A 21117-nucleotide genomic window follows, 5' to 3' on the forward strand; every position below is an offset into this window, starting at 1 on the left:
GCTGCTGCTGCTGTTGCCGGTGCTGCTGTTGCGCTCTAGTTGTTGTATATTGCTGCCGCTGTTGTCGCTGTTGTTGTACATTGCTTGCCATGATAATCGGCCCACCTGCAAGATAAGGCAGCGAATGAGCGAAAAGGGTTTTCATACTTATTGGGGTGCTTGACGGAAATTGAGAAAGAAATTGAATGAAAAGTTATGACTTGCACAGTGGTACAAAACTGATGGAAACTTGCCAAGGAACTTGGATCAATCAAGAAGTAAAGTAAAAAGAACGAAAATTCATGTTAAGTTAATGTTAAATTCATGTTAACTACATATTAAGTTAATATTAAGTTTATGTTGAGATCATGAAAAGTTCATATTAGCTTTAAGTTAAGTTAAGTAAAGTTAAGTTAAGTAAGTTAAATAATTTCAAGTTAAGTTCATGTTTAGCTCAAGTTAAGTTAATGTTCAATACATGTTATGTTCATGTTAAAGTTATTAAAGCAAAAGCCAGTCAAATTTGTATTTTCGTTAATACTTATACAACCTCAAACTGGGCATTAGTATGCAAATTTAAGTACTCCAAACTGGCATTGTCATTGAAATTCATTTAGCCTGAGATATTTATCTTCATATCACAGTTGCGGCATAATTTGTAAACGCGAATGCCCAGCTGTCGGCAGCGAATGATAAATTCATGCCATGCGGCTAAAAACTTAATAATTTGCAACATTTATCATGCGGCGCGATGACACGCGGAATCCGCTTGATGAGTGATTTTCGGTTATTTTCGTACCACTGTGCGGCCGGCCACTGCCACTGCCACTGCATTATGTATGGGCGAAAAATTGCATTTGCACGTATTTTAAGTGGGGCGGTGAAAGAGAACTTTGGGCTTTCCGGTATTGCTGGCGCTGCTTATACATATCCAAACAAGTATATATACAATATTTCGCTCAATATGCACAATACACGAGTTGCCCACATCCTTGAAGTCGGATACGTGCAAAGTGTAGGAGGAGGAGGGGAAGGAGGGGAGTGCGTGGGCGTGGCGCAGTTACTCAGTATTGTTGCGCTGCAGTTTCCGGACTTTTCCCAGCGCTCCTTTTGTGTGCTCTTACAAATAAGTCTTGCTGTTTATATGGTAATAAATGTCAGGCTTCATTTTGCCCACGAGCGCCACGAGCTGCCCCAAAAGGAAATTGATTTTTCTTGCCGCTTCAATGGAGCTGGCCGACAGCGACGGCTGCTCGTTACCTGTACACGCCCATTGCCCAAGCCTCCCTCACCCAGGGGTCCCTTTTTTGCTTCACCTGGCATATTTTGTGTTATTGTTAAGCACTGGACTGGGCAATGTCCCGACACCTGCAGCTCATCAGCAGCTGTCGCCGGGTTACACACCAAAATCTGCCGGGACTTAAGGCAAATGTCGTCCAAGCATTGAGCTCGGTTTGATAAAGGCCACAACAATAAGTGTGTGTGAGAGAGAGAGAGAGAAAGAAAACAAAGGCGAATCAAATTACCTGTCAATCTCGCCCAGACAAATTCCCAAAAGAAAAACTATTAAAGGCCAGATTTTTATAGCTCGACGCTCACTAGGAAAATGTTTGTGTGGCAGACTCTTTTTTATATTCTTCAGTAATTCCCCAAATGTTAAGCTGCCTTTTTTTGACAGCTAACTAAGAACACCAAAAATTCATAAAGGATGCGCTCTTACAGATGTAAGCTGCCGACAGATTTAAGCTTCTATTAAGTGAAAGCTACATAATTAAAAAAATATGTAATATATTCTCCTTATGGCACAAAGAAAAAGGTAAAGGCAAAGAACCCAATGAAGCAGCAAGATACAGAAAAGTTTGCGAGCAAAGAAAAATGAAAAATCTAGCTGAAATTTAATTAATAAAAAATAAAAAAGTGAGTTTATTAATCTGAAATTAATGAAAAACTAGGAGCAAACAAAATTCGATGTGGCCATCGGGTGGGATTGCCAGCATTATCCTCGACATTTATTAAAGCTGACGAGGGAGTTTTTATTAACTTAAGAGTGTTGAATCTCTAACTGAAGCAATTAGAAGAAACCAAAGTTCGCTTCATGATTAAATAGGATGTATTCCCCTAGTATACATCATACCCTGACAGTTCACTCTCAATGGGTTCACTGTGTAAATATAAATTGAAATAAATAATTCAAAGCTGTAAAATCAAAATGAGCAAAAGTTGGAAAATAGATTTTGGCATCCATAACCCAATCAGAAATTCAATTTGTAGCCAAGCTAATAAATGGCAGCCAAAGTTCATTTGTTTGCTCGTCTGTAAAATTGGTCGGAATACAAAATTTGGGGTATAAAATGGGTAAAGACCTAATTACATATTCCGTTTGCTATTTGCTATTGCCAATGGCAATTGAACGAGCCAAAACTTGAAATTCTTGTGAATAAATAAAGCAGAGCCAAGAAGCAGCGATAACTCCTACTTATATTAGTGCAAAGGCAAGTCGGGCATCTTTTACTGCGTATGACTGGCTGACATATCGGATGATGTGTTTTCAATCATTTCGGAAAAGCTGCGTGATTAATGGCAGCGAACAGGACTCCATTGGCTTGACAGAGTTATTCCCCAGGACATTGCTATGATTACGATTTCCACATTTGGTGGGATTGCGATTGCGACGCGTCTTGGGTTCATTTTTCATATATGTAGCTCCAGCCCGATGGGGCGACAGGCCCTCAGCCTTAATGGCTGGCAAAACTAAACAAAACTAAGCTTCAATAAGTCAAACGAGCCCACGGCGCTCCAGTGCCGCATGCCCCCATGACGTTGCAACATATGCGGCGGCATAATTAATCATCGCTCGAACGTGCCTAGACTCCAAGTTTCTTTTTCGCCCATTTCACCCGTTGCCTGCCGCGCAAAAACTTACGACAAAACTTAGCTAAGCTCTTTATAATATTACCTAATAATACATATATATATATATACATATAAAATAATATATATTATGCGAAATTTATTGCCAGCAGGCGGAATATTTGATTAGCTGCCCACTCGGATTCAATGGAAGCGCCTGACGTCATTTTCCATTTCCTTTTCCCGTTTATTTCCATTGGCAATTCAACTCAATTAGAAGCCCACCTGGGCAGTAAACCTTAATAATTGCAAAACGTTCGCCATTTCACTTTATAATATGCAAAGCCCTCCACCCCCTCTTCCGCTCTCCACTTGCCATTCGCTTTAATTAAAAGCATCGACCCACTGTGAACGAATCAGCAAACACAGAAGAAGAGTAATAAAGGAAATAAAGATAAATCAATATGAAAACGTAAAAAACCACAAGAAAATTATAATTCTGAAAAAAGTGAAGTGCCGTTAATGTTCTTTTCAAGAGCCATAAATAAGCTCTAACTTGCATTCGCTCAGCGCTGATCCATTAAAGATTGCTTAAGCTTTATTTGAAATAGCTAAGGACCCATCATTCGATTTGATTGCTCTTCACCAAATCCAAAGTATTTGTCTAGCATTGCGCATAAATATTTTGGCTCAAGGACTGTTAACAAATGGGAGTAAATTGAAGATTTTATTGCACAGAATATGGAATAAAAAAAAAATCGCAATTTAGCTGAAAAATGTCTTTAAATATTAAAAAATCTAGATAATGTAAATAATCTGCTTGAATTTTGATAGTTCAGTAGTAGAAAAGGCATAAGCTGATAAAAGCTTGAAGATAGGCTAAGAGATGAATATATACTTATTAATGAGAGAATTTTTATTCATAGAAATTTTTTATTTATTTTTAATCCAATTCTAGTTGAGAAGACCCAAGCTCATAAAAGCTTGAAGAGATGAATATATATTTATTAATAAATACATTTTTATTCAAAGGAATTTTTTATTTATTTTTCATCCGATTCTTAATAAAAGATTTAATTAACATAAAGCTTTTAAAGGATACCCATACCCAACACATGCAAGCACTGAGAAAAATGTAATTAATAAAAAGTTTGCCTAACAACTGGCCTATCCCATCTAGCAGAAGTGCCACGCTTATAATAAATGCTAATGGGTAGTGGCTATTTTTTAATTACGTTAACAGCAACATGCGGCATTAAGCCAGTTTGTTTCATAGAGCTTCATGTCCCTTTTCAATCTATTGCATTGCCGCATGCCACACAAAAAGCCGCAACTGCCACAGCATTTGTCACGATGCGTTTGTATGTTTGCCTTCTTTATTCCCATTTTTATACTCATTCACGAAAGTGAATCCGTCCGTCCGTCTGTCCGTCTGTCCGTATGAACGCAATCTATTTCGGCGCTATTGAAGCTAGAGAATTTGGAACACATACTCGTGTATATCTCCGATTAATAAAGTGTTAAAATTTTCCCGATCCGCACACTAGGGGCGTGGCAAATCGGAAAATGCATTTGCCGATATACCAGAAATCATGTTTGTTGAAGAGCTAGAAAGCTGAAATTTGGTATGTAGGTCCGCGTTGACCACCCAAGATCACGAGCTATGGCGGATATATCTACGCCCATTGGGGGCGTGGCAAATCGGATAAAACTGTATCTCCTAAAGTTGTAAGCCTAGAATGCTGAAATTTTGCACGTCAGCTAATGGTATGATTCTATAAAGTCTGAAGATAAATTACAAGTCTACGCCCATTGGGGGCGTGGCAAATCGGACCTGAAGATATAGTGATTTTTTAAATTCTCCTATATTTTGGACACTATTGATGGCAGAGACCTCAAATTTTGTATATATACTCGGACTGATCACCCAAGACCAAAAAGTTTTGTCGGATATATGTCCGCCCACAGGGGGCGTGGCAAACCGCAAAAGTTTATATCTCCTAAAGTATAATAGCTAGAAGCTTCAAATTTGGATAGTTGAGTTACTGGTAGCCTCCTCTATCGATTCCCCAAAAATAATTTTTACGCCTCTTTAGGGGCGTGGCAAATTGGAAAAGCCTGTATATTCTACAGTATTAGAGCGAAACTTAACTACTAAATTGTTGATGGGATGTGAATGAGTATTCCGCAGTCGGTAACGCCCGACTGCAACGTTCTTACTTGTTTTTTTTTTTTTTTTTTTTTTTGGTAGAACAACTTCTCTGCCCCTACTGGGCTGGGCTCAGGCTGCCTCACGCCTCGTTGCCAGCATTGCTGCAATTAAAATGCAAGGAAATTACTTTTAAATACATTTGTTGCGCTTGTCAAGCGGCTGCACAGGCAGCTTGGCCTGTTTTGCCTTTTGTTGTGCCAGCAGCTCCACTCCGCTCCACTTCCGTCCACCCAGCTCCTGCTCCTGCTGCAGCTGCTGCTCCGGCTGCTGCTGCCCCTTTAGCCGAAACCCATTGGCTTTCTAGTCACATCCGTTTGGCTTTTATTCGCGCATATTGCGCCCTGAAGCGACGCGCTTAAAATTCACACTCAGCTCGCAGCAGACCTCGCCAGCAAACCACACAACCCACCCACACAGCCCCCCACTAGTGTGTCACAAGCAGCATTTTCACTTTCCACTTTTCCATTTCCCACATTGGCAGCTTTTGGCCTCGACTTGCATATTTTTGGCTCGATAGTTGCCACCACTGAATTTCAATCATCAATTTCAATCAAATTCGCGGCAATAGCCGCAAATTTTATTGGCTTGGTAATACAAATTTGACGTCGTCTTTAGCCAACTGCAGCTGCGAAAACTTTTAATTCAATTAGGGCCATCAAAAAAACAGGTTAAAAATGATTACTTTTACTCGATAGCTGGTAGCCGCATGTGTCTAATCTTATTATCAAAGGGTTCAATAAATGGGCTAACTTAAATAATTGGAAACTTGCCATTGGCATTAAAAAAAAAACAAAAATAAAAAAAAATAGTATAACTTTTTGTATATACTAAGGTAAAAGCTAATCATTTTCTTTTATTTCTTTTATTAAATTACTATAAACTAAATTGAGTAACGTGTACTTAAAGCTATTTTATTTAGGGCTAGCTTACAGCGTGCATCCCTGCATGATTAATCGTTCAACAGATCCAAACACTATTTTACAACACTAGACTGAAAATCATTCAAAGGCTGTCAACAAAAGTCTGCTTCCCATTTCATAACATGTCACATTTTAACAAATTTATTATTCATTTTCCAACACTACACAGCATTACTAACACTGCTGTCAGCGCAGCCAACTTCACGTACAAAGTTTGCTTTTCTCTATTATTATTGAAAATCTTCGCATTAACTGCTCGAAGGGAAGTCTTACTTACATTTGGAAAAGAAATTTCATGAATCATACGAACAAATTTTGTAGCTTGTGAAAGGAAACTTTATGTTATAACAAATTGCCGCTCGTCAATATATTCGGGGCCGAAACTAGTGAGTAGAGCAGGCTGACAATGGGCAAAAAACAAAAGATGAAAAAAGCAGCCGCAGCTGCCGCAGCCGCCGCAGCCAAGGCCGCTGCTGATGACGCGGCCAAGAAAGAGAACAACAACCACGGCTGTTGCAGCGGCAGCGGCGGCGCTGGCTGCTGCGTCAAAGGCAGGTGCACTGAGAGCTCCAATCTGAAGCCACATCTGAGCTCCGTCAATATGCAGAATCTGATGACTCTGGCGGAGAATCTGCAGGCATCGCCAAGTGGCAAGTACAAGAGCCAGGAATCGTCTGGCTCCGGCTCCTCTGCCTCGGACAGCTCTGACAGTGACGATGCGCCCGATTCGCTGCCAGAAGAAGCCGCCGGCGCAGCAGGCGGAAGAGAACTGCAGCAACTGAAACAGTCGCCGGATGGGCCGCCAGAGATATTTTCGATACCAAAATATTCGCGAGGCGAGAAGAAAGCGCGTCGCTTGCTCATGAAACTGGACCTGGAGCCGGTGCCAAATGTCTCGCGCGTTACCATGCGCAAGGCCAAGAATGTGCTGCTGTGCATCGATCAGCCGGAGGTGTTCAAGTATCCCAATAGCAAGACTCTCATCTGCTTCGGCGAGGTGCGCGTCGAGAATGCCTCGAATGCGGCTGCCGCCCAAGCAGCCGAACGCTACATCAACGACGTGAATGTGCGTACACCCCAGATGCAGAAGGATGGCAGCGATGACCTCCTGGAGGCCCACGAGGGCGAGGAGGTGGACATCGAGGCACTGGGCAGTGCACTGGACGAGAAGGACATTGAGCTGGTGCAAATGCAGGCTGGCTGCACGCGCTCCACGGCTATCAAGGCGCTGATCAAGCACAATAGCGATGTGGTCAATGCCATCATGGAGCTGACTGTGGGCGTGGACATCTAAGCACCGTCTGCAGCGCGTTTTGTTTTTAATTCTAAAGTGTCGCAGTTGAAGTGTCAATTAAAAAAATATTCAAATTTGGTATCAGTTACCAATTGATTAGAGAATTTTGAATAATTGCTGAACTGATTAGCCGAACGGAAATTGCCTTAACATTCTGCCTGGGGTTGATCCCGCTGCATTCTCCATCGGCATTTCAGATGTCATATTATTTTCTAGCCTATGTAGTTCAGTTTTATTTCATAAATAATATCATCTCAGTAGCTCAGTAGTCAATTGCTTAACTTAAGTTAGCCTTAATTTTATATTAAATCGAATGTCTAATCAATAAATAGTAAATCAGTTCCATCTGATCATTTAATTAATTTTATTTTAATTCATTTCACGCAACGGCTTGTGTGAATATAATCAAAAATTCAGAATCATATGCTGCCTGGTTCTTGGGCTTTTCACGAGCAACATGCATCAACATGTCGGGGTTAGAGACGCTTTGAGCGCCGGCTCGTATATAAAATAGATTTAATCAAGACGAGCCTGAGGCCTACTCACATAAACCTAGTCTGATCCTCTTCTATGGATTTGACATCCACCCCATTTATCACTCAGGACTGCCATAACAGTCCTAGTAATCACATTCGAATTTTAAGTTTTACAGGCCTTTCAAAAATGCGTTAAATCTGAAATTTCCCTCACACATTTTCATATTCCACCTTTCACTTAGCCTCTTGTGAACTAGTTCCTGGAATTTGGCTCAAACAGTTGCAGGTAATTGTTGCCAACTTGCCAACTGAAAGAGTTTCTGTTCAACTGACTTCTGTATTACATTTTGCTGTTGCCGAAATGTCATTTATCTTAACTCGTTCTCGGCGCATTATATTTTTCTGTTTCACTGTCTTTTGTGAGGCTTTCATCCTTGAGCTGCTCTGGCACAGTTGCTTAACTCCAGCTTTAGTTTTCTGTTACGTTTCTTTTCAACTTTGTTATCTAGGCGATTTTCCCTTCAGTTTTCGTCTTGCGCATTTTCATTATTTTGTATTGTAACTGGGTGTAAGTAATCAGCTTTCCAGTTGGTTGAGGTTTTTGTTTGTTTGTTGCTGTTGCTGTTGTTGCTCCTGTTGCCAGGTGCCATTGAGAAGGACTCGCTGAATAAGTATTCATTCAATTAAAATGGCTTTTGTTGGCGGACGGCTTCGCTTTCTTTTGACATCCTGTCGCCAGGCAAGCAGTCGTCCTGCGAGCGCTGAGAGCAAAGCCACTTAATAAATGGCGGGTTCTAACTTTCGGCTTAATTTCATTCAATTTGCAGCTGTCGTCAGCAGCCGTAAAAAGGACTTTAGTTTTTGCATTGTGGCAGCACTCGCTGTGCCGCTGTACCGCGCCCCAGTCAAGCCCCGCCTAACCCAGCCCACCTCGGCCCAGCGCACGTTCAACAATTTCGACCGAGTGAAAATTACCGAAAATAAAACGACAATATTTCTGTGGCATGTTCGACTTGCTAATGCCCTGTAGGCAATTCGATTGAGTACAGTTTGGACTACTTATATTCATATGGCTAACGATATTACGTATACGTTACGATGGCAAATTTAAAATATTTTTATCTCAAATATTTAAATCTTTAACGTTGATGCTTGACTTTGCTCATTTTATAAAAATTTTATAAATTCATGCACGAAAAAATACACATACGCCCCATTGAACAATGATTATTATAATTTTGGATAGCTTTTGCACATTTTAGTTGATGAATTTGATATTTCAGGATAATAAAATGTAAAATGAAGACTGGCAAGGACCAAAATAGATGCATCATGATTGTGGATCAAATTAAATGATTTGATATTACGTATACGTGCTGTTGGTCATCATGAATATTTATTTATTCAACCAATTCATTTACTCGCAATATAATTCTGAAAGCGTCGGAGATTTATTTATTGATTTACATTTATATTATTTACGCAATCATTGTTTCAATCACTTTTACAGGGTAATCAAGCAAATAGCTTGGCAACACTCTTAATTCTATTGCTGGCGTATTGTAAATTGAAGCGGAAATTGATTAAGTTGGCCGCGCAGAGTTTTAATCAGTGTTTTGAGGACGCGCTCGCAATACAAATTTATTTGACAGTCCGCAGTCAGCGGCGGCAAACTTTGCAGCAGATGCCATGGTGGCAATGGTGGCAGATGGCTGGATGGGTAGATGGGTGGAAGGTGGCAATTCGTGGCAGGCATCACCTGGCCACATGGCGCACGTCTTACGGTTGAGTAAACAGCTTAAGTAGCCAGAAACAATGAAGTGTGTGGGTGTGGCCCTCGCGCCAATTCCAGCTGCCAACTAACGACTGCAACTTTCTACAAACAATTTCAAGTTTTGTGGCTTTTCTGGTCGAAAAAATTGTTCTACCTATTTTTCGTTTTGCGGCCGTCTTTAAAATGAAATTCTCTTACCTTTGAGAAAAAGAATTTTTGCTAGAGAGTTTGCCGAATATTTCGAATCTGTTGCGGACTTTAGTTTTTCAACGTTTGATTTACTTGCGTATTTCTTGGACTACAGCCGCAAAGGATTTCGCCTTATGTTCCGTCTGGACGGCAGCTTGTGGCTGTCAGTTGCGGTGCGTCCGAGCATGAAACAAGAACTGTCAAGAGCTTGCAATCTAAGTGGAGCAGCACAGAAAGTACAGTTCTCACAGCAATCTGGCATGTATTGTTCAAATTTGGCTAACGAGGACAGAAATTCTTGAGCGAAATTCTCAGCGCTGAAATACCAAAATAAAATCCAGGTAAACGCAAACACAAAGTTTTTTATATTTTCCAAAATTTCAAATAAATAAAGTGTTGTTTTTATTAGAGATAAATATCGGAAATCTATGTGTCTATTTCTCTCAGTGTAACCATTTATATAACATTCTTATGCAGCTTCACTGGCTGCCAGACCAGGAGGCAGTTCATCATTCAGAACGTGGCTGGGGCTTAAGCCACTTCAATATTCGTTTACTGCTGAGCTAATCACAATGCTGCGGGTCAAAGGTTGCACACTTGAGCCTCAAGTGGAACTGGCAGCAGGTAGATGAGCCCACCTGGCACTTTAGAGCTCTTCGGTGCCAAATTATTGTGCATATCGAGCGAGCACTCGACCAAGCACACACACAACGACAGCTGCGTATCTACGAGGATTATTTAGGGCTCTTTCCGGTCAACGTTTTGCGGGCAAAACAAATTGCCTTTGTCTGACATTGACTTTCATACAAATATACGCAATTACGTACATACATATATACAGTTCACTTTCTATATAAATACATATATATGTACGTGTTTAAATACAATTCATTTTTTGAGCTCAACGTGAAAATGAAAAGGGATTTCCGTTGTGCGGAAAATGAAAAGCAATTAGATAAGCTCTGGCCGCCAGCTGAATGTGGCAATTGGATATGATTTGTGTGCCGCCCCTTGCCCCATAATCTGCTTGACTATCTCCAGCTGTTTTACAGCCGTTCACTGCATGAGGTAATCCCTTTTAATAAAGCCTTTACTTTGACTTCAAATTAAAACGAGAGCCCAACCGTTGACCTTTGTTCTAATATTTCCTTTACTCAGCTTTTGATTAAGCTGGGAATTTTGCAATAAAATCGGATTTCATATTAAGCACAAATTCTTTTTTTTATTTCCTTTGGCTTTTCAATTTGACTATTTGTGCATTTCCTTTGTGCTGAAATGTACTCGATTCTGTAGCTCAGTGGAAATTGAAAGAGCTATCATATTTTTTGCTGAAAATTCGCTTTTCAGCGAATTTTATTTCAATGAAATAAGAAATTTCCACTTGAGTCTTTATAAATTTTTATAAACATACTTATTGGACCACTGATTTACATAAGTATGTAAAAATTATCCATAAAATTAAACATATTTTATATATTTTTTTATTGTTTTTATTGCTTATTATATTATTATGTTATTCGATTTCTTGTACAATTTTAAAAATAATTCTTATATAAAATCATTAATTAGCTTGCTAAAAAAGTTCATAATTATTCGTAAAATATATATACATATATTTTGATTATTATTTATTATAAATATATTATTATTTTTTTTATTATATTTTATTATTATTTATATATTTTTGTTTAAATTGATTTTTTAATAAACGAATTTTTAGTATCTACAAAAAAATATTTCTAGCATAAAATTGGCAATTATTTCATTAAAAAAGCGCAAACTTATTTAATGAAAACTTATAGCTCGAGCTCTCTAGCTAAGCTAACTAAGCCTAATGGCTTAGCCAATAAGAGGAAATTGTGTAGAACTCGAGCTAAAAATAGTGCGAGCTGCTTTTTAAGCTGTTGCTGACTATGTTTTAGTTTTATATACAGATATATATATATGTATATTCTTTTTTTTTTAATTTTTTATGTATGTATGTGCTTCAGCACATCAGAGGCTCACACAACCCATTTTCAAATTAGAAGAAAACAGCTTGGAGAACATTTTTCAATTTGAAAGCAAGCTGCATGGAAATTGTGCACATCCTGAGCTACAAACTGGGATCCGCTTTGGCGCTGTCAAATCCGCTTACAAAAGCAGCGAGTCCTGTGAAAGCTCCTGTTGCTGCCGTTGTCCTGGGCAACTGCAACAAAATGTTGCACACGCGCGCATTTATGAATACATACATATATAAATATCTATCTATCTGTATATATATACATGTATATTTATTTTACCCGCAGCAAATTTTGACTGCGCAATGTTTTATATTTTTTATGATATTTTTTCGAGCGTAAAATTTAAATAAAAATGCATTAATAAAATGAAATGTGAGATATGAACTCGCATTTATTTTTAATCTTGTTAATATGCACGTTGACAGGCCTGGCGAATTTTCGCAATCTGTATCTGTGCTTTTGTGTATCTGTAATTGGTCAGCAGCAGCAGGAGGAGGAAAACTGCATATCAATTGGAAATCAACATTCGCGTTTTCCAAAAACAAATTGCGCAGTTTGTAAAAGAGACTCGAGATAGGGTTGCAGAGGCAGATTTCCCCATCTGACTGTCGACTACAGTTGCATCTCACCTTTTGTGTGAGTGTGTGTGCGCGTGAGTGTGTGTGCGCGTGTGTGTGTGTGTGTCTGTATCTGTAGCTATTACTTTAACTGTAACTGTATCTATAGCTGTTTCTTATCTGCTTGATAACAGGACATTGATATGCATTAAATGTGGGAATTTTTTCATGTTTTGCTGATATTTGCTTCTCTTTTTTTGCTGTCTCATTCATATAATGAATACGTAATTTTATCATTAATTTATGAATAATGCGATTGATGTGCGTTTGCCTTAATTTTCCATCATATTTCACAATTTCAGCAGGTAATTATATAATAAGTGAATTTCATTTGCATTTTAATTGGAAATACAATTCTTATTCATAATCATATATTTCATTATAAAAATGTCAGTGCAGATCGCAAAAGATGGCGTCGCGCACAATTTGCATAAAAATATGCTGCACAAATTCGTAGCATATTTTTCAGCGCAGAGGGCGCAATAGAGAACCCTTTTTAGTCAAACGGAAGTAACGCAAAAGTTTGGCTTTGCACCAAAATTTGCAAAGTTTTCAGACTTTTCATTGAAGTTTTCATAAGTTTTTTTTTCGGTTGGTTTTATTTTATTATTTTTTGTTGTTTGTTCTTTTCGAGCTTCGCCCGTGACTTACCACAGTTGATGGTGCGCAGAGCTCTCATGATAAGCCCGCTGCATTTTGGGCATCAATGCTGTGCGCCATATGTTGCCACAAAAGACAGCGACTGGGACGGCGACAGCGGCAGCAGCTGAAGATGTCACACAGCCAATGAGCGGAGCTGGCCACACTCGAACGCCAATCGCTGAATTAGCTGTCGCAGAACACTAGTTGGGAATTTTGCCTACTTGTTGTAGGCGTCACTTTTCTTATTTAACCGCTCAACACATTGCGGAGCGTTCAACACGCTGCGCTCACCAGGTTGAACTGAACTCGCCAGCTCGCTGCGTGCATCAGGTAGACGCACACGAGCCGAAGCACAGCCAGCCGAGGCACGACGGCCAACACACGAGCGATGTGCGTCGTGAGCCGAAGTGATGCTTTCCAACTTTCCAGCTGCACGACAGGGGTAACGAGTGTCTTTCTATGTGTGTGTGTGTGGGCAAAGCTTTTGGTGTGAAGCTTCTGCTCTGCCTCTGCTAGCTGCATTAACTGCTACTCCTGTTGCGTCGACAGCGCCGCCCACGCTAAAAAGCTTTGAGCTTCGTCAGCTCGCGTCATGCAGCTTTTCATGCCCACGCAATGCGTGCCAGCTTGCTTGTATGGTAGGAGGCGGGGCGCTGCCTACAGCAACATTGGCGCCTGTCTTCAGTGTGAGGCTTGCCTTCTCGCTCACTCACTCGCTCGCTAACTATCTCTCTCTCTCGCTCTTACTCTCTCTCTCCCTACTCTTGCTTGCGTTCTTTTGGGTTTCGTTCCAAAAATAGCAACAGCGCGAACATTCTGGTTGCCGCTGTCCCTGCCCCTGCCTCTGCCTATCTCCCCCTGCTATCTTCTTTATATTTGGCCACATTTTCTTTTAAGATTATTCAACAAAATGTTTTGCTACTTTTTACACAAATTTCGCCTTTAAGCCTGCCCATCAAAAACTAAACCACAAACCAAGCAACCCAGCTCCATCTTCCAATCCCTTCCCTCCCCTCACCTACCGTTTCCTTCTTTAGGCCGAACACCACTTGTTTTTCTGCACAAGTTTATAAATTTGATATGTTTTTAACATTTGTCAGCTATTTTTAGGCACAGTTTTGTTTTAGAAGCAGCGCCTGCGTAGGGAAAACCCCTAACCCCAGCTCCTCACATTGATTTTTTTTCTGTTTTGTTCGCGTTGTTTTTGTTATTTTTCGGCTGCCGACGCCTTTTATGAATGAACTTGGCTCACATATAACTTATGTGATTTGGGGGCGACAGTGCAGTAGCCCACTTGCCCACCCCTTCAGTAGTCCTTGCTGGGGGGTTAGTTTCGAATCAGACTTGAAATTTCATTAAGTAAATGGATTGACATTGTCGTTGTCGCTGTCGTTGAGGTTTGTGCAATATGCCATATGACGCCATTGTATTACAATTCCATTCGCATAACCATTCTTTGGTGGCATTGGGCCAAAGAATATAGTCGGACTTCGCAAACGTGCGGGAATTATGATTAATATTTGCTTAGTTTTTAAATTAATTGCATGCAACGCCTGCCGCCTCCAGTTTCATTAATAATTCCGCAAATAGAAAGGGGGCAGCGGAGCAGGCTACGGGCCCTAGAGCCCTTGCCATATCGAGCGATAATTTATTGCCTCGGGCAGCAGCTTGTGCTTTTCATATCATAGAAATGGACTATTTAATCAATGTTTTCAATTTGATGCGAGTCAACAAATATATGAGAGATAAATACACGACTGTTTAGTGATTAGATATTCAATTTGGTTAATTTATGTTGCGTACTTTTTGGGGCAACGCAAATTGGGCTTCAGAACCACATTGTTAAAGGGATTTTATCGTACATGCATAATGTAAACGGTGATACAGTTATGAGGCGCTCTCCAATATGTTTGGAATAGAATATAATACGATACGATACGATAGAGCTCTCTGGAATACCATTTTTCAATTTACACTTATATGATTAGAAAACCTAAAGTCGGTGTATTAGAATTCGACACGTAGAAGAAGACTAAGAAAACATTTAACGAGATCTTTTAATCAGCGAGCAAGAGACTGCAGTCGATAAGTATATAATGAGCCTTCAGAGTGGTTTCGAGAGCATAAGTGGGACACAAGTGTAAGCATGTGTGCATATGCAAGAAAAATATGGCGCTTCCAACGAGTGCAAGTAGTTTCATGCTACATATGTATATAAAACTATAGGACTAGTAGTTCTTCGAGACCTTAGCACTCTCATTTATTAGTCAGTTACTGGAACTGCATATGAATTTCCAATTATTTCTGGCATATTCTAGACATTAAATAGAATGCCCTATTCGACATATATCCGCAAAATCAACTACTAATAGCAGACAAATATGTTTTTAGATCCGTTGTGACGTCGGCGTTAAGTACGTATCATGGAATATTACCTTAATATTGATAAAAATTATTATAGTTCAATAAATGTGACCTCAATGCCACACAAGTTCATCGATGCGAAATCTATTTGAATAAAGCAGATGAAGTACTTAAGCAACAATTAATGATAGAGATCAAAGAAGAACGTAATATGAAAAGTATATAACATATAAATAAAAATATAAAACATTAATATAGTCAAACTATTAAATAAATATATAAATAATAAATAAAAAATGTGATAAAAAAAAAAAAAAGTTTTGTAAAATAAAAAAAAAATAAAAATACGAAACTTAACAAACATAATTTTATAATTAAACAATTTAAATATTTGTAGCTCTATGAAAATTTCTCAAGCTCATAAGCTCTGTCAACTCTTTAATTTTAGTTTTTATAATCTTGTTTATTAGTTTTTGTATTTTTTTCGTTTTATTTTATTTCATTAAATAAATTTTGTTGAAACTCTTTTACTGCTGCTGTTAAATATTTATGTTGCCGCCGGGCTAACAATTTATGGATCCTTTCAACTATGGAGCGAAAGTGTTTCTCATAAGTTTTTCGTTTTAATATATAAATATATATGAATATATGTACTTTTTTCCGCCTATTCTAGGTGGACCTATTTAGTAAATTTTATGTGTGAGATTTTATGAATTGCTTTTTTATATGCCTCAGTGTTGACGCACAAATATTTGCGTTTCATTTATATAGCGAGTGTCGCCGCGACGGGGGAATTGTGGCACAGCTTCCGGGTTTGTTTACATAAGTCTTAATCAAAATGAATTTCTCGCTGTGACACAGACACACTCAAATGTATAACCACATGAAGCCATATATATTTCTCCAAAGAATAGAAATGTTGTGCTATATTTAACACAGCCACACATCCTCACAGCCAGAAGTTGTCAACAGCGTTCAATCAAAGCAAATGAAGTACATGAAAAACACCCACGGGCCACAGCCTAGGCACAAACAACTAACAACAAAAAAGTTTGCAAAAGACGCGTTTGCGACATCGACAGATGCTGCCTGTAGGGCAATAAGTGTTTGAGTCACACTGTGTCACATGTCCTGCCACCTGATCTGTCCAAAATCCGGAGCACGTGACTCAGTTTCCATTGCAACGAGCCAATAAACGATGGAAAGCTCCCAACAGCTGCGACAACTTTTCAATGAGTGACAACTTTTTCTTAAATTTGAGCCTGTCATTTAGCTAATAATAGTAATTTTATGTAGTCAGCTCTGCCTAATGCAGAGAAAAGAAAACAAAAATAATTTTGCTTTATTTTAATCGTTTGCCAATGAAAGCAAATCAAATAAAAAATGTGTTGCATACTTTTATGCGTTACAAATTATTAAGCGACCCACAAACTTCAATTTGAACGGATACTAAGAGCTAGATTAAAGACATGCTTAAAGGTTTTAAAGGATATATATTATATGCATTACAACTGATTGTAAGACACAGCCATCATAACAACCACAGCTGCAAGTTGTCTATGCTAAGCTGGCAGACCTGTGTTCTTTTGAAGCTCATTGAAAAACATTTGATTCCCAAAACATTTTCAACAATGTTATGTTATGGTCGTGCCCAAGGGCCAACCTTAACAATCTTCAAACAAAAATACAAATCTTATCTAAAATTCAGAGCCCAAAGGAGAGGCATGCGAAAGCTAATTTTGATGTTTCTTTTCCTTACTCCAAATCCATTTAAAACGAGTAAAGAGAGCAAATGGGATTTGGGCGGATTTATGGAGCAGGTGAAAGAAGGCGTGTCTGGGGACGTAATGTACAGTACTGCCTCAATAGTACAGAATATGGAGAGCATTTATGTAATTTGCTGCAGGCTTTAAATTTGTTCACGCTCTGTATATTTTAAATATATTAAAAATGAGAAAACAAATTTAATTTTTTATTAATTTATTAATGATATCCGAAAAATTATATATTTTATTAATTTTTTTTATTTTAATTTTGCTTTTCAAATAAATAAATAAATATTATATTAAATTGCCGGTAAAACAAATGTATAAATTACAAAAAAAAAAAAAAAATATATATATATATATATATATATTTTTTTTTTTAAATTAAATAGTCAACTTCAAATTTAAACTAGACTAAAAAATTGTTTATATACATATATATATATATATATATATATATAAAAACAATTTTTTAGTCTAGTTTAAATTTGAAGTTGACTATTTAATTTAAAATGTTTTTATTATTATTTATGTATATTTTTTCATATTGAAATGATTTATTATTATACATATTAGCGTGTGCGAACTGTGACTATCCTATCGAGCCAGTTTATTAAATGTTATCTTGACTCACGATTATTTGTACTAGGAGGGCTATACTATACCCAGTGGGACTTGTCTATATATAAAGCCTATTTATTTATTCACAACTAAAGATTTGGTATATTGTATTTTCGACCAATTAAAAGAATACTCGAATATATATGTGTGCATATGAATATTAATGCAAAAATGTATAGCATACATGTATAATTTATTTACTAAAAGCCTGCACGCGTTGTTAATTGACGCGTTGTTAGCTATTTGCATTTTGCATTTCTAGTTTCGAGCGGCAGATGGCGTGTGAGTGCTAGCTAGCTGCCTGGCAGGAAAGCGGGCGCACCTGTTGCCACACAAGCACACAAAGTAAAGGTCGAATTACTTAGTCTGTACCATGCAAAATCATTTACAAGCACATATTAGATATATATGTGTGTATATATGTATATGTAAAATGTGTATATATATACTTAATGAAATTGTTCTATTTACTATGCAACTTACCTCAGTTTGACATTTATCGCGTTGCTCATGTAGTTTTTTATATCATATTCAGCGCAAATGAACGAAGACATGCAAATTGTTGTGGTTGTTGTTGTTGTTTATTATTGCTGTTGTTTTAATTGGTTTCTTGCGGTTGTTTGGCTGGCTGGCTTGACTTTAGTTCTTGGACTTCTACTAATTGGCTAGCTGAAAAGACACACACACACATATACATATATAGATGCATTTGCGTTTGACTATTCCATGTCCATTAACAAATTCGCTGCGACAGTAATTGTAACTGTAACTTAAACTGTTCTTTGCTTTCTCGCTTTTTCGTTATTTCGCTATTTTTCGCGCTGATGGCTTGTGGCTTGTGGCCTGTGGGCGAGCAGCAGCAACAACTTCTTTTTGAGGCAAACAACGTCAGCGACTGACGACAGCAGCACCGCCCGCTCGATGTCCTAAGCCAAATGAGTTTTATGTTCTGCTGCTTCTTCGGTAAGAGACAGCGCAAGTGTGTGTGTGTGAAAGAGAGAGTTAGAGACAGAGAGGTAGAGAGCAGTAGCTAAAGAGAGCGAGAGTGTGAAAGCCAATGAGTGAACTTGTGAGAGCGCCGGTAATTCGATTTCTGAGTGAATGAGTGAGTTGGTGTCTATGTATGTGTGAGTATGTGTGTGTGTGCTTCAATTTATATTCGTGTGTGGGCTGGCAGCGACCCGCAGGTGTTTTGCAGGCTCATGATGACGTTGATGGCGTTGTAAGAAAGAGAGTGCAAATGGGCGTGAGAGTAGGCGCGTGTAGCGGAACCCGAACCTGGACATTTAATTACCCAGAAGGCGCCGCGCTGTTAATGTTTATGACACTCTCCGATATTGCCAGCTTGTTTGCATTTCTTTTGATGCGGCCAGCAAGAAAAATCAGAGGTAAAAACCTATCGCACGCCCACATCGGACAGAGACACAGAGCGAAAGAGCAAGCGAGAGCGAGAGCGAGGTAAAGCGCGAGAGTGTGAGAGCGTATGGCGACGCAATAAGCGGGCGCTGCTGTCATAGACACACACACACACAACACGAATACATTGTATGCTTATGTGTGCGTGTGTGTGTGTGTACATGGGACAAGTTGGCATGGCCATTATTGTTGTTGCTCTTGTGTTTGCACAAATTGTCCGTTATGCTGTCGCTTGTTTGTGAACACACACACACATACAGTCACATAAATTCTCTAATTAAACTGCACGTCACTGTTGCTGCTGTTGTTGCGGTTTTTGCCATTCTTCGCTTCCTTTTAAAAATAGCAACAAGAGCACGCCATATGCTTGAGTCCAACACTTTCTGCTGCACACTTCTGGGCTGACTGTATAATTATTTTTATCATTTAGCACATGCACACCTACGCAGCGCTCACGCACACTCACACACACACGCACACACACACACACACACACACTACACGTATCTACGTGAAGTTCAGTGTCAAATTTTCATTTCGCTTTCGCTTTTAAATAACAAAAAAAAAAAACTTTTTAACTGTCGCTGCGAAAGCTCATTCGGCCACAACCGTTCGCTGCGTTAATATAATTCATTATATACTGAGTCCATAAATGTTTCGGTTAATATTTAATGTGCGAATCTATAGATTTTAAAATATATATACATATTTAAATATACGCACATCTAACGTTAAATAAGCTTTTACAAATTTTCTTTTCAAACACTTCTCTTCTCGCTCGGTGAATTCTTTTGGGGCGCTGCTTATTAAATTTTTTGGTGGCTGCTCGCGTTGACCGTCAGTCGAAGGACTGCCTGTCCTACTGAAATTACCGTTCGTTTGCAGCGCTGCTTGTGGCTCGGCGCTGCCGCTTCGGAGTTTCATACACGCACACACACACACACACACTCTCATAAAGCTACATACAACAAAAGCAGTTTGTTGCCTACAAATTCCTACGCACATCTGCTTGTTTGCCACTGTGTGTGTGTGAGTGTGTGTGTGTGGTTAGCTCTCCTCTTGCTATGTGCTGTAGGTTAGGCACACGCGCCATCAAGCAAAAGCTCACAGCGAGCTTTTAAGCCCGCTGCCTTTTACTTTTTATTACGCCACTTTGAAGTTTAAATGTCAATTGTTATACAATGCTGGCAAAAATAGTAGGCATAGCTGCTGTGAAACGAGATTTTAAGGGAATTCAAGCAGCTGTTTTGATTGATTGTTAGATAATGTTATTCCTGGAAAATCTTTTAATGACCAACTTCTGAGCAGTTTCCATATGCCATTGGCTGCGCTACTCCAGCGCATGCTAACCACCCGCTGACGTTTGACGTAGGTTGACAGCTGTTTGCTTTGGCTGTCACTTAACTGTTATTGATTTTGCAGCGAAGCTTACGGAGCGCAACAGTTTGAAAGGCGCAGCTTTCACTTTCGTGCGCAACGTCGACGCGTCGCAACGCTGGCAACTGCGCCTGTCCAATCGCCAGCCCCGCTGCATCTGTGTTAGTGTGTCAGCGCAACGCGTGCGCGAGCCAAAAGCTTCGCCAACAGCCTGTTGCCGAAGCCAAAAACAAAACACAAATGCGAAGAACAAAAGAAAGAAATAATGTGTGTAACGGCGAGCTTCCAAGCAGAGGCGCCACTTCGCTGGAAGGCAGAGGCCCAGACAGTGACCGTGTGCTTCTTCATATGCCAACGCGTCGCTCTGAGCTCTGTTGTTGCGCTGCCTCGTTCCTTCACTCTGCTCTGCTCTGCTTTGACATGAGGTGCTAATCCCTATGCGTACCCGCCACTTGGCATAGCTGCGTGTAGCGTATTAATTTTAGCACCCGATAAAACCCAACTGCATACTTAATGCCATTTTAATGAGTTTCCCACGCTTTGTTCGTTTCCGGCTTTGTCCTCTTCTAAAGGGGGGATCAATGCTCAATGTCTAAGCTGCTCAGCTAAGTGTTGGC

The 21117-nt window shown here is 39.3% G+C and overlaps 1 protein-coding gene and 1 long non-coding RNA gene across 3 annotated transcripts; one reads left to right on the top strand and one right to left on the bottom strand.

Moving 5' to 3' along the window:
• Positions 1-53: 53 nt before the first annotated feature.
• On the bottom strand, positions 54-19985 carry LOC26528060. Of its 2 annotated transcripts, XR_001449462.3 has the most exons (3): positions 19847-19985; positions 18191-18376; positions 54-105 (listed from the first exon to the last, which is right to left on the bottom strand). It is a non-coding gene; the product is annotated as an uncharacterized LOC26528060 (long non-coding RNA). The 2 variants fall into 2 exon arrangements; XR_004363932.2 differs by lacking the exons at positions 18191-18376; positions 19847-19985 and adding an exon at positions 12966-14738.
• On the top strand, positions 6105-7613 carry LOC6577586 (nascent polypeptide-associated complex subunit alpha). The gene has a single exon (XM_002003505.4). The coding sequence runs from the start codon at positions 6368-6370 to the stop codon at positions 7253-7255; it is 888 nt and encodes a 295-aa protein (XP_002003541.2). The 5' UTR covers positions 6105-6367; the 3' UTR covers positions 7256-7613.
• Positions 19986-21117: the final 1132 nt, after the last annotated feature.

The sequence above is a fragment of the Drosophila mojavensis genome, unplaced genomic scaffold, assembly GCF_018153725.1.
Source record: "Drosophila mojavensis isolate 15081-1352.22 unplaced genomic scaffold, ASM1815372v1 contig_36, whole genome shotgun sequence".
Lineage (NCBI taxonomy): Eukaryota > Metazoa > Arthropoda > Insecta > Diptera > Drosophilidae > Drosophila > Drosophila mojavensis.